Source organism: Castor canadensis, chromosome 2 (assembly GCF_047511655.1).
Source record: "Castor canadensis chromosome 2, mCasCan1.hap1v2, whole genome shotgun sequence".
Lineage (NCBI taxonomy): Eukaryota > Metazoa > Chordata > Mammalia > Rodentia > Castoridae > Castor > Castor canadensis.
The window spans coordinates 134,821,243-134,837,002 of record NC_133387.1 but is presented as its reverse complement, the minus strand read 5'-3'; the positions used below and the strand labels follow the sequence as shown (position 1 = coordinate 134,837,002).

The 15,760-nt window shown below is 35.5% G+C and overlaps 1 protein-coding gene, 1 long non-coding RNA gene and 1 other non-coding gene across 4 annotated transcripts in view; 1 reads left to right on the top strand and 2 right to left on the bottom strand.

Moving 5' to 3' along the window:
* Positions 1 to 15,760, top strand: part of LOC141420794 (uncharacterized) — a 73,861-nt gene that overhangs the window by 9,478 nt on the left and 48,623 nt on the right. The window lies entirely within an intron of this gene.
* Positions 1,795 to 15,760, bottom strand: part of Golm2 (golgi membrane protein 2) — a 67,688-nt gene continuing 53,722 nt past the window's right edge. Inside the window, exons 9-10 of one of the 2 annotated variants that reach the window (XM_074065856.1) lie at positions 10,382 to 10,549; positions 1,795 to 3,977 (exon numbers count right to left, since the gene is read on the bottom strand). In XM_074065856.1, coding sequence (XP_073921957.1) covers positions 3,907 to 3,977; positions 10,382 to 10,549 — 239 coding nt within the window. In that variant the 3' untranslated portion in view covers positions 1,795 to 3,906. The remainder of the gene's footprint in view (positions 3,978 to 10,381; positions 10,550 to 15,760) is intronic. The other variant, XM_074065857.1, reaches the window with a different exon arrangement.
* Positions 10,804 to 10,906, bottom strand: LOC141421060 (U6 spliceosomal RNA). The gene has a single exon (XR_012445753.1). It is a non-coding gene; the product is annotated as a U6 spliceosomal RNA (small nuclear RNA).

Below are 15,760 nucleotides of genomic sequence, written 5' to 3'. Positions count from 1 at the left end.
TCTCTCAAAAGTACCAAATCCCAGGTCATGTTTTTACTTTTTTTCTCCTTTCATTTTATCATTTTTACATTTACTTACATGTGTATACATTGTTTGTGCCACGTTCTCCCCACTCCCCAACCCCCCAAAAAGTACCAGTTCTTATTTTGGCAGATGTTGTTGGTATTACACTTTTTTCTTTTTACCATTAGTACTTGAAAAAGATCAAGGTGTTTTGCAAGTCCTAACTTGGCATGATTCAATCTCCATACTTTGTTTTCCCTAACCAATTTTGTTTAGAGGCTTGATGTTATGCTTTGTTAGGTAAGGGAAGGTCTACACTATGGACCAGCCTTCCTTTCCTCTTCCTCCTTTTTCCTCCCTTCCTCCTTCCATGATGCCAGGGATCAATGTACAGCCTTGCTCATGCTAGGCATGTCTTACACATGCTAGGCAAGGGCTCTACCTACCAATGGTTCTATCTACCACACATCAGGTGGTCTTGATCTGAACATAGCCAGCCTAGCCCTCAGCCATGGATTTTCTGAGGTTGCGTCCCTTTTTTGGGGGCGGCACTGGGGTTTGAACTCAGGGCCTCACGCTTGACCTCAGGGCTTACCACTTGAGCCACTCCACCAGTCTTTTTTGTGATGGGTTTCTTTGAGATACCATCTCAAGAACTATTTGCCCAAAGCTAGCTTCGAACCTTGATCCTCCTGATCTGTGCCTCCTGAGTAGGTAGGATTACAGGCATGAGCCACCGGCGCCAAGGCTTGAGGCTGCATCTCTGAATAGTTTTCTTATCTCTGGTGCCACACCCCATAGATTCTAAGTGTTTGAGCTGTTCCCCACTTTGATCTCTGACTTTTCAGCTCAGCAGAACCACTGTTCTCCACTCTGACTCCAGCCTTTTTATACCACAGGAAGCTGGGTGATTGTTGGGCTCACTGCCTATTTCCCTTCTCTCAAAGACTATATAGCCTTGTGCTGCCTAAAAATAGTTGGCTGATACATCTTTTCCATTCTTACAGTTGCTGCTAACCTTAGAGGGCCCAATCAAGTTACTCCATTATGCCAGAAGTAGAATTCTCCCTTCCCTCAGATTTTTTTGAAGTGAAACTAAGGGAAGTAGCAAATAAGAAAATATGATCTTCTAGAAGCCACAGTTAAGAGTTTTGAAGAGGAAACTGGTCTGAGCAATGACGATTACAATTAGCGAAAAGGAAAAATGGGAAGGGGTGAAACAAAATCTTGGTAAGCTGTCTTCAAGTCCAGGGGACTCCTACTCTTTATGAAATTATCTTGCAAGGACCATTAAATTTCCCTCCTTTTCTTGGTTAGTTGGTTAAATTTTCATTTGAAATTCTTAGGGAAGAGAGTTTAAAAAGCAACTGGACTGGGCTAGATGGATTTAGAGCTACCTTGGAACATTCATTCATTCATTTATAATTATTTTGGCAGTACTGGGGAATCAACTCAGGGCCTCAAGGGTGATAGGCAGGAACTCTACCACTTGAGTCATGGCCCCAGCTCTTTATTTTTAATAGTTCATTGTCACCATTTAAAATTATCTAGTTCATTTGATTGTGTGTTATCTGATAGCCCCCACTTGAATTTGTCTGTCTTATTCACTTACCTTACTATTTATCACAGTGCTGGGCACACAAAAGATACTAAATATTTGTTGAGCAAGCTAACCCTCCTGTAAAAACTTTCTGCTCTCCTGGTTTAGCTTAACTTAAAATGAGTGCTAAAATTACTCAAATCTTACCATTTAAATGTAACTATTTGTGACATAAGTATCAGAATCAAGAAAACAGTGAAACAAGTTTAATTTTTAATTTATTAGAACCCAGTAAGTGATGATTTCAAAAACAGAGTTCCCATCAAATTAAAACTTAATTCAGGGCAAAAATACATTTTAAAAACCTAAACTTTAAGGCAGAAGTAAAATGTTATAAAAACTGCATGTCTAATAGAGTGTAGGATGTCAGAATTTTAAGAGTCACATAGTATTTTATAGCACTAAAATGTTAATATAGTCAGAAATATTATCAATTGGTTCAAGATTTCTGTTTATAAAATGTCTAGGCTGCTAATTGAAGAAAATTTTCACTGTGTAAGACATAGCTACCATATAACCAAGTGTCTATTTTTATGACATAGGAACTAAGGCAGATAATTTCATGGTTTTCATTTGAAAAGATTTTACAGTATTTAATATGTAGTATCACTAGGAGTATTTTCAGATTTCTCTCTCCATGTTAATGCCCAAGGGATGTATATCACTTCCCTTTAACTCCACTTAAAAAATTCTGTGAACCATCAAACCTATTCATTGTAGGCCTGACCCTACTGATAACAAAAGCATGAATTGTTTACTTTGATATGGTAGAAAACAATTCTAGTAAATACCTGCATAATTTTCTGGTCATTAAATAATTCTGAACTGAAGTCTAAGAATCTCTATACCTCAACAAGTCAACAACCTATTTCTTATATTAATTTGAATTTTGACTAGACCTTAGTGAAGGGGGGAATTCCTGTTTGTTTATTTATTCACTGATTTTTCAGTGTTGGGGACTGAACCGGGGCCTCACACATCCTAGGGAAATGCTCTACCACTGACCTGTATATACCCCAGCCCAAAATTTCATGTTTATGTGCAATTTCTAGTATTCCTTCTGAAAAACAGGGTTAACAACCTTAAATTTCCTCTTAACTTCAAAACCTTTTGTTTTTAGCGACTGAAATAAGATTGTGAAGTATTTTAAATCAGAAAACAAGCATTAGCTTGTTTACATATTCTACTGAATGATGTCAAAAATGACAAAAATGCATTGAAAATAATTTTGTGAGTCTGACAAAGATGAGGTTGATGGGTTCTTAACTAACATATTAAGTACTTACAAAGACCCATTTTTATTACAAACTTTGAAGCTATTTTAATAAAACAGCTGTAGACCTCACTGTACTTCTATTTATCTGTGCATTAATAAGAACCAGTTAAAATTTCTTATTTAGTAGTTCTGAAAAAGTCTAGTCAAATAATACACTACAACTACAAGAAAAAATTTTGAAATACTGATTGCAGATTCATTTCAAAGTAGGCTCAGGATGTAGCATAATGATAATCTTCACCATCTTGAACTCTGAAAATAAAAAAAAAAATTTAACCAGTGCTGACTGTAGTTAAAACAGTACTGGTATTACTTGAAAAAATAAAAATTGAAAATATGTTGTCAATCATGCATTCCACAATTTCAAGAACTAAGGAGTAACTTATAAATATTATGTCTTTGAAAGTTATCTCAACTTTCATCAGGCCTCAGCTGAAAGTTAATCTGCCCAAACAATATCAGCACTCATTAAAATAAAAGTAGTAGGGAGGTGATTTTGTACACATGTTCCCCAGTGTTTGGTATTCAGTGTCCCCTCTTTTGTATTACTATTCTAGGCATGACTCCTTGAAGAGCATTAAATGAGGGGTAGATAGAACAGAACACCTGTTGGGATGACAAGAATATATTAGTGTATAAAAATTTTTCAGCTGAGTAAATGTTCTCACTTGTGGTTATGCGATGTGCAACATACAACCTATACAACTATTTTCTCCTGCTTGTCTATTTGTGGAAAAATTAGGCTTGATAAAATGTGAAATATACATTAGTTTGCTTTAAATGCAAAGATTAACTGTTTTTGGCTCAACTGTGTCATAACCAAAAAACTCTCTGCTTTAATAATACAATATGAAAAAGTTCATATATGTACACGAGTACATTCCTTCGTTAAAGTTTTTCCTTAAATCTATCTCAATGTATCTTTACAACTGATACAACTTGTCTTTACAACAAAAGTCAAAAGTGACAAAGTAGAAATGATTCCATTTTACAGCACTTTAGGTTTTCTGAAGTTTTCCTTTAGGACTTAAAGGACATCATTGAAACGTTGCTTTCCATAGTCTGCAGGATCCATCTGAAGCTCTCGTTCTTCATCATCTGAAAGTAAAAAAAACTATGTATCAAAAATACTATTTTAAAAATCACTGTAGAAATCTGTTTTAAATTTCTTCAGCCTTAAGGTAATTTTCTCTTCACATTTCTTACCTATTGAAAACAAGGCTTTATTTCTTCGTTATGTTGCTAAAGAATGAAACGTCTAGGAACATTTTGATTAAAATTAAGATTATTTAATTTTAACAAATCTTTTGATGACATGTAGGTAAGTAGACAAGCATAGAGCTAAACAGATAGCTAGCAAAACTTTAGGAATCCATAGCATTAAGGAGTCATTTTTTTTATACATATATTATTTATATATAGATGAAGGTATAGTTCTTTAAAATTATAGCTTGGTTAGAACGATTTCTGTGCATATTTTCATGCCTTTTAAAAACAGTATCTTTCCTAATTACAAACGTAATCCATACTGGCAATGTAAAAATTACAAAGTAAAAGCCACTACTAATCCCAACATTTAACACATTAGTGCACTTCCTTGCTTCTCTGAGAACTGTTTACCCCTGACTTCCTAATTGGAGTACACTAACCAACACTTTTTTTTTCTTTACCAAAAAGAAAAACAATTATTACATAATGCTGTTGACAATATGCTCCTCAAAGCCTATCTGAGTAGCTGTATGTAATGAATCCAAAAGTGCTTTGGAGTTTGACTTTTTGGCTATTAACAGGTTTTCCTGCCTCCTTTTCTATCACCTGTCATTTTGCATTATTGTCAGTTTATCTGCCAATCACAATCCTTTTCTAATTTTTGCTGCAGGTTTTCAAATACAACTGCTGAAAAGAATTAAAATTATGTTACAATAGTTGAAAAGTATTTTAACTAGAGCTGGAGAGGTTCCCTTTAGAGGCTTTTTAATGATATTCTTCTTTTAGGTTTGATAGGTTTTCTTACTCTAAACTTTTATTCTTTCAAAAGTGCCAAACCAAATAACTTTCTTTTTTTCTTCTAATGACTTTCCTGGTAAACATACAGAAATTCTCATTTACAACTGCAGGCAACATACTGTGCACCATATTCTTAAAACTGATCAAGTATCTTTAGTAGTATATTCTGCTAGGTATGATAACCAGAAATCTATTATAATATCTGTAAAGACTGATCTTACATCTATATTCACATTTGTATTTTATAAACACATTAATAAACTCCTTATTAAAAAATTCTGTACTTCAAAAAATTATCTTTGGTTTTAAAAGAGAAAATAATCACAGGCACCATTCCAGAAAGCTTTCCTTAGAATCTAAGATATAAGACCTCAGTTTATGGTTATAAACACATCTGCAAAGACATTAGTAATTAAATAAAAACAATCACTATGGAACAATGAAAAATTTCTAGAACTTTAACACAAGTTATTGAAGGAAAAAAATGTTGTTACTCTTGGATTCTTAAATGAATAAATGTAAAGAGAAAATGAGATAAGAGCAAATGTCTAGGAATAAAGAAAGTGAAATCTGCTCCTGGACACTTAATCAACATAGTCTAGTTTCTAAAGTTCTTTGGACCTTATTTTCTCAGTGGAATAGGGACAACAGCTGCTTTTCCTACCTCAAAATAAAATAATGTATATGTATGCAATCTTTACTTGCAACGTCCTCTATAGATTTAAAGAGGGTTTTTAAATATTAATCTATGCTCTTTGCCAATTTTTTGTATGTATGTGCTGGGGATTGATTGAAACCAGGGTCTCACACATGCTAAGCAAGCACATACCACCGAGCTATGCCTCCTGCCCCTATTTAGCAAAATGTTGATATTACTGTTTTTCAGAATTCATAGGATTTTTGGAATACTTCAGGGAACAATCATTTATATTAGCTAGAGTCCATTTTCCCTGTAGTTATTCTACCCAGAACTCAAGTTTCTATCAACAACCTCTGTGTGAATGGGTGAAGTATTATGAACTGAGTTTTTTTGTGGCCCTGGAGTTTGAACTCAGGGCTTCACACTTGTCAGGCAGGTATTGTACCACTTGAGCCAATCCACCAGTCCTTTTTTCTGTTGGGTATTTTCGAGATAGGACCTTGTGAACTATTTGCCCAGGCTGGCCTCAACTGTGGTCCTCATACTTTCTGTCTTCCTAGTAGCTAGGATTACAAGGGTGAGCCACTGGTACTCAAGTGAAAAGATTTTAGAAAGCAGTAAAATCTGTAAATAGCTAATCAAAGTAAATGGCTACTAAAGGAAATATAAAGACATTCAAGATTTATAAAATAATTCCTAAATTCCCTGAGTTCAAGAAAGAACTTCCTCTTAAAGAAAGCCCTACAAACAAGAATTTAGGGTAGTAAGTCAATGAGGTACCACAAAAAAAGTAGAAGCTAATCTGTAGGCCAAAGTACAATTATCCTTTAAAGGAGGCAACCCAGAGAAAAAATTCTAGATTTGCTTTTACTTTAAAAAAACACTTTACTCAACACACTAATAGTGTGCTAATAGTATAAAAGATTGTTTTAAGTGCTGAAGAGTTATTAAATAGTTTAATCCTCATACAACTACTGAATTGGGTAAGTTAAGTTTATTGAGCTGAGGAAATTAAGGCATAGAGGTCAGGGAATTCACAAGCTCACAGAGGAAGTGAGTAAAGGAGCTATGATTTAAATACAGGCAGTTTAACTCCAGAATACTGGCACTGAAACACTACGCTAAACATTCTTCTATAGATATACTTAGTAATATTTGTACACTCATATTTTGTTAAACAAATTGATAGCCAGGTGCCAGTGGCTCACGCTTGTAATTCTAGCTACTTGGGAGGCAGAGATCAGGAGGCTAGAGATTCGAAGCCAGCCTGGGTAGAGTTTCGAGAGACTATTATCTTGAAAAAGCCCATCATAATAAAAGGGCTGGCAGAATGACTCATGGTGTAGGTTCTGAGTTCAAACCCCTGTACCACAAAAAAATCAACAAAAAAACAAAAACCAAATTGAATACATCTATGGTATTAAAGAGTAAATGGAATTTATAAATCTCTACTTTCTTATAACAATGGAGAATGAACTAGAAGATATATTATCCATCAACAGTATAGTGATTCCAGGGTTATGCTTTTCAAAATTTTTATTCTAACATGAATAGTCATATTTCTTTTAGTATATTTCCAGAATTAGAAATAAAAATAAACCATGGTTATCTGCACAGGAAAAATAGGCCTCACTTAATTCTACAAGAAAACACTGCAGGTAGTGTTGACCCCATGATCAGTACATATGTACATGTATTAAAGGTGAGGCAGGACTCCGTTAGCTATGTATCAGCAAAGATACTGTCAAAACCTCCACTTCACAATCCAGAATTTTGGAGAACAAAGTCAGAGTATACTTAGCTAAAGCCAGAAGCTTAGCTGCAGCTGGAATGTCTAATCCTAGGAACCTTCCACCTTGAGAAAAACCTTCTTCCATGACCAGAGAGGGCAGAGCAGATCTCCTCTTTGGAGAACCTCAATAGTACTTCTCAAGTGCATGTTCCAAAGTTAAAAAAAAAATTTTCAGGCAGGGTCTCTCTGTAGGTAGCCCAGGCTAGCCAGGAACTCACTAGATAGCCCAGGATGGTCTTGAACTCATAATCCCAGTGCTGGAATTATAATAGGCCACCACACCTGGCCATGCTTCAATTTCTGATCTTTGGTTACAAAGTTTCAATGATGGCAGTAAAGTTTCAACTCTGTCCTGGATTTGGGAATAGAAAAGGATTTCCTGAGAGTTCAACACTCTCACATACAGATGAAGAAATGTAGCACAGAGAATTTAAGTAACTTGAAAAGCAATACAAAACTTGTCTCTCAACTCTCAGCCCAATGGTTTTTACTGCTGTATATTACTGAGTGCTTTTGCTAGTAGAACTATTCTGGGAACCCAACCATTGTTAAATATATTGATACACTGAAGAAATACTTTTAAATTCTATATACTCTGATTTATTAATATTTGGAATCTAATGTTAATAAATTACCAATCATAATTTTACCTCTCTTCATTTTGAACATGAAAATAAAAGATATATTAAAATTATTTTAGGTCTTTTAAGTATCCCTATTTAGAATATTCAGTTTATCCAAATTTATCTCTCTTTCGTTGCTACAGCTGATGTTTATTTTTATTGTTTTGGCAGTACTGGGGCTTGAACTCAGTATTTCATGCTTGTTAGACAAATACTCTACCACTTCAGTCAGGTTCTGGCCCATAATGCTGATCTTGCATTCTTTTTAGCAATCCTATCCTCCTGTTACTATTATATAACAAACCCCAGAATGGGATAAGAAATTTTTTTCTTCTTTGTAGGACTGGGTTTTGAACTCAGGGCCTACGTCTTGAGCCACTTCACCAGCCCTTTTTTGCGATCGATTTTTTTCAAAACAGGATCTTGTGAACTATTTGCCTGGGCTGGCTTTGAACCAAAATCCTCCTGATCTCTGCCCCGAGTATCTAGTGAGCCACCGGCGCCCAGCTGGGATAAGAAATATTAAATGGCATTCTCAGCTCAAGTGAGATTCACTTCCAATTACTCAAAAAAAAATAAAAATAAAAAATAACAACACCTCCCTACTTCATTGAAGATATCATCTTAAGCCATTTCTTTACATTCCTTAAAAACTATGAGGTAATTGTCTTGTGAAAGGAGAAGCATGAAATGTTTCTCATGGCAATGAGAAATGGGAGTGAGAGGAAGGAGGGCACAAGAAAGGGAGGAGAGGCACTGAAAATAAATATACCTACTGTGAACAAAACCCATAAAAACCTGAAACTAAAATCCTATAACAAAACCCATTAACTTTAACACAGCTAAAAGAAAAAAAAAAAACAATCATCAATTGTTGAAATTAACCACTCTAATAATTGTTGAAAATAACTACTCTAATAAAAATCTCAAAGTTATCTAATGGGATGTAAGAGAAGTACTTAAGGAAAAAAAAAAAAACAGTAGAGATTATTCAAAGTACAAACCAAGCACAGTTTGTAAGATAAGAAGCTAAAGAGTTATTGCTCTACTCAAAGTTATAAACATAAAAGTTTGATGAGAAAATGCATAAAATGACCAGTTAATGACATTTATTGAGAGCCCTGAGTGCAAAGTACTATGGAAGGATGGGTATGAGGACAGAAAAAGATACAAAGAAAATAGAAGGGAAAATAAATGAAAATTCTTGCTTCTAAGAGCATACAACCTAATTAGTAATATGATATACATGCATAAAAAAGCCTTAAAGTGTTACATATAATTGCAAATAAATATAATTCAAACAGCTCACAAAAGCAATGAAAAGCAAAGATATGAAAAAGTGAGTGAAAATACCAAAAGGTGTTTAAGAAATTCTCACTAACATATCCTAGCAGTTATTAATTTCTATCTCTAATAATTATAATTTTCCAAAAACTAGGATTTACTATAAAAATGATGCCTCGGTTGAAGTAAGCCTTTTGTTTCCCTTTTTACACCAACTATACAGTATTCTAGAACAATTATATCTTCTTTGGAATTTTTAAAAACAACTCTGTCATGAACCTAAATAAAAGTTTAATTACTGTGAAAGAGCTAAGAAATCAAAACAGATTACAATGAAAAAAACTCATGCATTATATTATAAAAATCTCATACTTCAACACCCCATGTCATAATCAACTTTTGTACAAAAGATTTTAAAACTCCACAAATACTACTAAATAATACAAGCAGGCAGAAAACAAGCCTAAAACCTTGCAACACAGCAATGTACTCTGACATGCATGCATGGGTTGGGCTGCATGCACACAGATAGATTCTGAACTTCCACTAAGTTAAAAGCTCAGAAGTAACACAGTTAACAAGAAAAAGATGTTGAATCTGTGTACTAAATATAAAAGATAAATCTTCAAAACTATTAAATATAAATTTTAAGCTCCTCAGAAAAAAATGTCAGAAATAGCCTTCCTATGTTATGTATGTCAGTGGTGGAATCATTTTATCTTCAGTATGTAGGAGAGCATTCCCTATGTGACTTTTCTTATAACAAAAAGGTTGGCTGGGTAATATTTGTACTTAGAATAATGAAATGTTTTCAGAAGAGAAATTGGAAAAAAAAAATATTATCTGGAAGCATTTGCCTTATACAAAGTCTAGTCATTTTAAACAATTTAAAATTTCTGAGGATTCTAGGCTTCAAATTGTGACTACATCAATAATATAAGAAAATCTAAAAATGGAAAAAAGTAAAATTGATGGATCTACAGCTTCAACTATCATGGAATAATTTTCAAAACAAAACTGAAAAACCGCATAGAACCTCACTGAATTAATGTTAAGATTATTTTGCTACTAATAAGGGGAAATTCTACACAAATTCAACCAAAAAACTCAGAGGTGGGTTTCACGGTCACAGCATGGAGGCCAGGCCCACGCTCACCTTGGACGTCTTCCTCTCCACCATCACCATCTTCTTCCTCATTGTAAGCCAGCTCGGCCTGCTTGTCTGCCTCATACTCACCTACGTTACCATCATCCCCATTATAATCCGCCAGTTTAGAGCCATGTTGCGGATCAACAGGGGACTCATTCTCATCAAAGAACCGGCCTGTGAAGTAGGTAGAGTATTAATTCAAGAGGAAAGAGAAGAAAAGGGACCTATACTGAAGGCAGATGAGAAAGTAGATAAGTGAAACCTGGCAACTTGCAGGATACTGGTTATTTTTAAAAAAACAAAAAAACCAAAAAAACAGTTCTTGAATGTTACACAAGAGTGAAGACTCTGAAAATAAATTTTATTCAAGAATTTCTCTTTTGTGTTTACTACTTGCTACCTAAGATTTAAATGTTTTCTTTCTCTTTTTTAACATGGAACACTTCACGAATTTGCATGTTATCTTTGCACAGAGGCCTTGTTAATCTTGTCTATAATATCTTTCCAATTTTTATATTCAAGGTTTACTTTTTTTTGGGGTGTGGGGAGTGGGACTGGAGATTAAACACAGGGCTTCCCACTTGTAAAGCAAGCACTCTACCATTTGAGCCACACTTTTCTTTTTAAAGACAAGGTCTTACCATTGTAACTCAGCCTAGCCTAGAACTTGCTTCAGCCTCCCAAGTGCTAGGATTATAGGCACGTGATACCACAGCTGGTGATCTGAATGTTTCTTTCCTTCCTCGCTCCCTCCCTCCCCTTTCTAGTACTGGGGTTTGAACTCAGGACTTTATGCTTGCTTGGCAGGAGCTCTACCACTAGAACCACTCCACCAGCCCTGCCCTGAATGTTTTCTTAAAGAAAAGGGTATTATTTTCAGGACCATTTTCCTAATACAAGTATTAGTCAAACTTAAAACACTTCAGGAGAATATTTTAATACTAGATTATAATACATATTGGAAATTAGTAGTCACCTGTTTATGAAATATCATTATCCATGAATAATTCTGAAAACTTTAAAAAAAATAAGTGAGTATTATGCAGGCTAATTTCTTTTTCTACTAAGACAAATAAACACAGCTAAAGAATATGACACATTTCTTTAACACTTCTGATTTACTAAACCATGGACTTCCAGGGAGGTATGTAAGCTAGAGTAAAAATCAGAAACAAGAACAAGAGAAGAATAGGCAGGTTTTATTTGTGAGAAAACCTCATCTCCTAGTGAGAGTAATATAAAACAAGCATTTTTATTCTTTTTTTTTTTGGTTGGGTCTAGGGTTTGAACTCAAGAGTTTTAGTGCTTGCAAAGCAAGTGCTCTGCTGCTTGAGCCGCACCTCCAGACCATTTTGCTCTGTTACTTTTGAGATGGAGTTTCATGAGCTATCTGCCTGAGCTGGGCTTGAACCTCAATCTTCAAAATCTCATTCTCCCGAGCAGCTAGGATTACAGGCGTGAGCCACCGGCCCAGCTGAAACTAGTTTTAAAACATACACTTAAATTTGGTAGTTACTAGTGAGATTTTCAAAGTGCACTATTTTATTCAATAAAATTTTTTTCACTTTTTAAAATCAGTTATGAAATATAGAAGAATACTAAGAAACTGTAAGAGATGTTACCATAAAATATAGGTCACATGTTAATATCACCAGGCATAGCAAATTAATTAAAGAAATGGCCTTTCAGTTTTAAAGTTTCTTTTTTATCTTTTGATGGTATTGTGGTTTGAATTTAGGGTCTCAAGCTTGCTAGCAGGCACTCTACCACTTGAGCCACTCCACCATTCCTTTTTTGGGTTGGGCATTTTTGAGATAGACTTTCATGAACTATTTGCCCAGGCTGGCTTCAAACCGTGATCCTCCTGATCTCTGCCTCCCAAGTACCTAGAATTACAAGCGTGAGCCACTGGCTCTGGTTTAGAATCTCTTAATTCAGTCATAAAATTTTAATACTATAATTACAGTGAGAGATAAATTTTAAAAATCATTAATAGATGACCACGCAACTATTTAACTTTGTTAAATAGTTACCTATACTATTACATATATAGAATTGCCATGTTAAGAGAAAGAGCTAGTCCCCCAAACTGAGTTTCCAACACTCTCATAGATAATGAAAGAAAAAAAAAAAAAAAACCAGAGCCAGCCACACAAAGTTGCTAGTCCATTGGGGAGATCTGACAAACTTTCATTATGCAATGAAGTTTGACAGTATAGATAAAAATACATATTGATGATCAGTTTAGCAGATCTTTAAATTACACAGTTGTCAGGCAACAAACATCTCAGTGTGGGTTAGAGTAAGAAGGGAAAGTTTCAAAAAGTTGACAAACTCGAGCTGGAGTGTAGCTCAGTGGCACAGTGTGTACTTAAGCATGCACGTGGCTTAGCAGCACAAAAAATGAGGCAAATATATTAGACTATGAGAAAAGAAAAGAAGCATTATTCAAACAGGTAAGAACAAAGATGAAATATTCAGGAGACAGTGAAGAAATTAATTTCACTTTTTTTGGTTTTCTTTTTTTTCTTTCGTTTCTTAATTTCACTTTAATTACATTATAAAGTAGGAGTTTTGTACAAGACAATTAGTGATAATTGGGGAAGATCTGTAAAGTTAAGAGATTTTAAATTACCTCCTAAATTCACTTTACAAGGTCATGGTTTGAATCAAACACAAAGTATATGAAAGTATCTACAAAGTTCTTTCTTCCATTCATCCATCCAAGAAAGATTCACTGATGTATGTGACAAGTATTATGTTAAGCACTTCAACAGAAAAATCTCCATCACCTATAACTTAGTGTAATGAGGAAGACAGACACATAAACAGAGTGATGCTATGTGTGCTATATAGCACAATGATCTAGAAAGTGTCATCTGAACATTTGACTTTATGTAAGAGGCGATAAAGTTACCACAATTTCTTTTAATAGCTCTGAGAAAAGGAATCCAGTCTGCCTTATACCTTATAGTATCTCCAAAATCTACTCAAGAGGTCTTAGACTACAAGGGTAGAAAGAATGTTAGAAATAGCTAAATTAAAGCTGGACCTGGGGGTACATTTCTGTAATCCCAGCTACTCAGAAGGCAGAGGCAGGATGATCAAAGTCCGAAGCTTCCCAGGGAAAAGACAGACAACCTATCTAAGAAACAAACTATAAGCAAAAGGACTGGGGAGTGGATCAAGTGACAGAGCGCTTGCATAGCAAGCAGGAGTCCCTGAGTTCAATTCCCAGTATGCACCCTCCCCTCAAAAGAAAAAAGCTAAATCAAATACATTTGAAAATGACAAACTATATATATGGCATAAGTGGAGTGGATATTGTCAAAGGGTGATTCTATAATCCTAGAGTGGAAACTAAAAAATGGTGGTGCTCAAAATGGAATCATTGGGCTGGTATGGATAAATAAACATTTTAATACACTGAGCTGGACTACAGTCAGGTATCCACATGAAAATATTTTATGGACAACAGAAATAATGACCTAGATCATAGGTGAAAACTGAGGGCTAGAAATGTAGATTTAAGACTCATACATTTCAAAAAGATAGGTTAAACTATGAGAAGGTAACTGCTCTTAGGAAATAAACATTTATAAAAAATGGCTAAGTCAAAGGAGTGATCTTGGATATGATTATACTTAAGAAGGGAAAAAAGTATTGAGGACAAAGTTATCCCATGATGGCATAAATCTGTGGTGTGTTTTGACAGGAATTAAGCACTACATTTCATCTTTGAAGCATTTCACCTGTTTCATCATATTTAATTCAGTTTTGTTCCTCAGTAACCACCTTGTTAAAGCTGTGCCCAAATAAAGTAATATAATAATTGTATTTTAGTTTGGAACCCCGAATTTCCTTATATTGTGGCAAAATTCATTTGTACACGTGAATATCATATTCACCCTGGTGGTTGGCTGAAAATGATTAACTTAGTCTATCACAAGATGGTGTCATTCCAACAATTTAAACATGAGAACATAGAGAAGTATCATGCACTCTAGCATGATGCTTTGAGCAGTATTGTTTGAAAAATTTATCACAAGAAATGGTTTTCAATAGTTAAATTTCACTTCTGAGCCAACTAGGCGAAAAAGTCTACTAAATACATGATAAATACATATGGCATGTATGAAGTGATCTTCTGCCATTTAATTCTTTTTTTTTTTCCTTCGGTACCAGGGTTTGAACTCAGGGCCTACACCTCAACCCATTCTACCAGCCCTTGTCTGGGATGGGTTTTTTGAGATAGGGTCTCTCGAACTATTTGCCCAAGCTGGCTTTGAACCGAGATCCTCCTGATCTGTGCCTCCTGAGTAGCTAGGCTTACAGGCATGAGCCACCAGCACCTGCCTTCCCTTTAATTCTTAGACCATGTATACTAAATTCATACACTCCACATCATTCAAAATATTAGATACACTTCAGTTCAGTTGAAATGGTACAGCTGACCTTCATATGTATGTTCGGGGGTTGAAGTGAGGGCCCGGGGCTTGCTAGACAGGCGCTCTACACCTGAGCTAGCCCTCAGCCCTTGAACTTCATATGGGGTGCCGTGGAACAGCTCAGACCAGACTGCAGGAGTCTGCTCCCATTTCCTGCATGGGGAAAAGGAAACACTTCTCACTTTCTCCCCTCGTTCCTTTCCTAACAAACTTCACTGTTTACTTAAAAAAAAAAAATCAACTACACATATGTGCATACAAGGCTTGGGTCATTTCTCCCTCCTGCCCCCACCCCCTCCCTTACCACCTACACCACTCCCTCCCTCTCCCCCCACCTCAAGTTTTCATGAAACAATTTTTGCACTTAATACTGCTATGGTTTAAATATATCTCTTTCAAAATTCTGGTTGAGTAGGGCGTGAGTGGCTCACACCTGTAATACTAGCTACTTGGGAGGCTGAGTTTTGGGAAGATCTCAGTTCGAGGCCAGCCTGGGCAAAAAGTTTGCGAGACGCCGTCTCCAAAATAACCAGAGCAAAATGGACTGGAGATGTGGCTCAAGTGGTACAGCACCAGATTTACAAGCTCAAAACCTGAGTTCAAACACCAGTCCTACCCCTCTCCCCAAAAAACCTTTTCATAATATAAATCCCTTGAAACTTATTAGCAGTTCTCCCTGAAATTGTGTCAGCCTTTTTATCTTCCTATTTCCTGTTTTTAGTTTATTTTTTGTTTCTTTTGAGACAGTCTTGTTATGTAACCCAGATTGACCACAAATTTGTTTTCCTCCTGCCTCAGCCTCTTAAGTGCTGGGATTACAGGCCTGGGACCATGGCAAGCCTTCCTACCTCTTTTTTTTTTTTTTTTTTTTTTTTTTTGCAGTACTGGGGTTTGAACTCCAGGCCTCACACTTGCTAGGCAGGCACTCTACCACTTG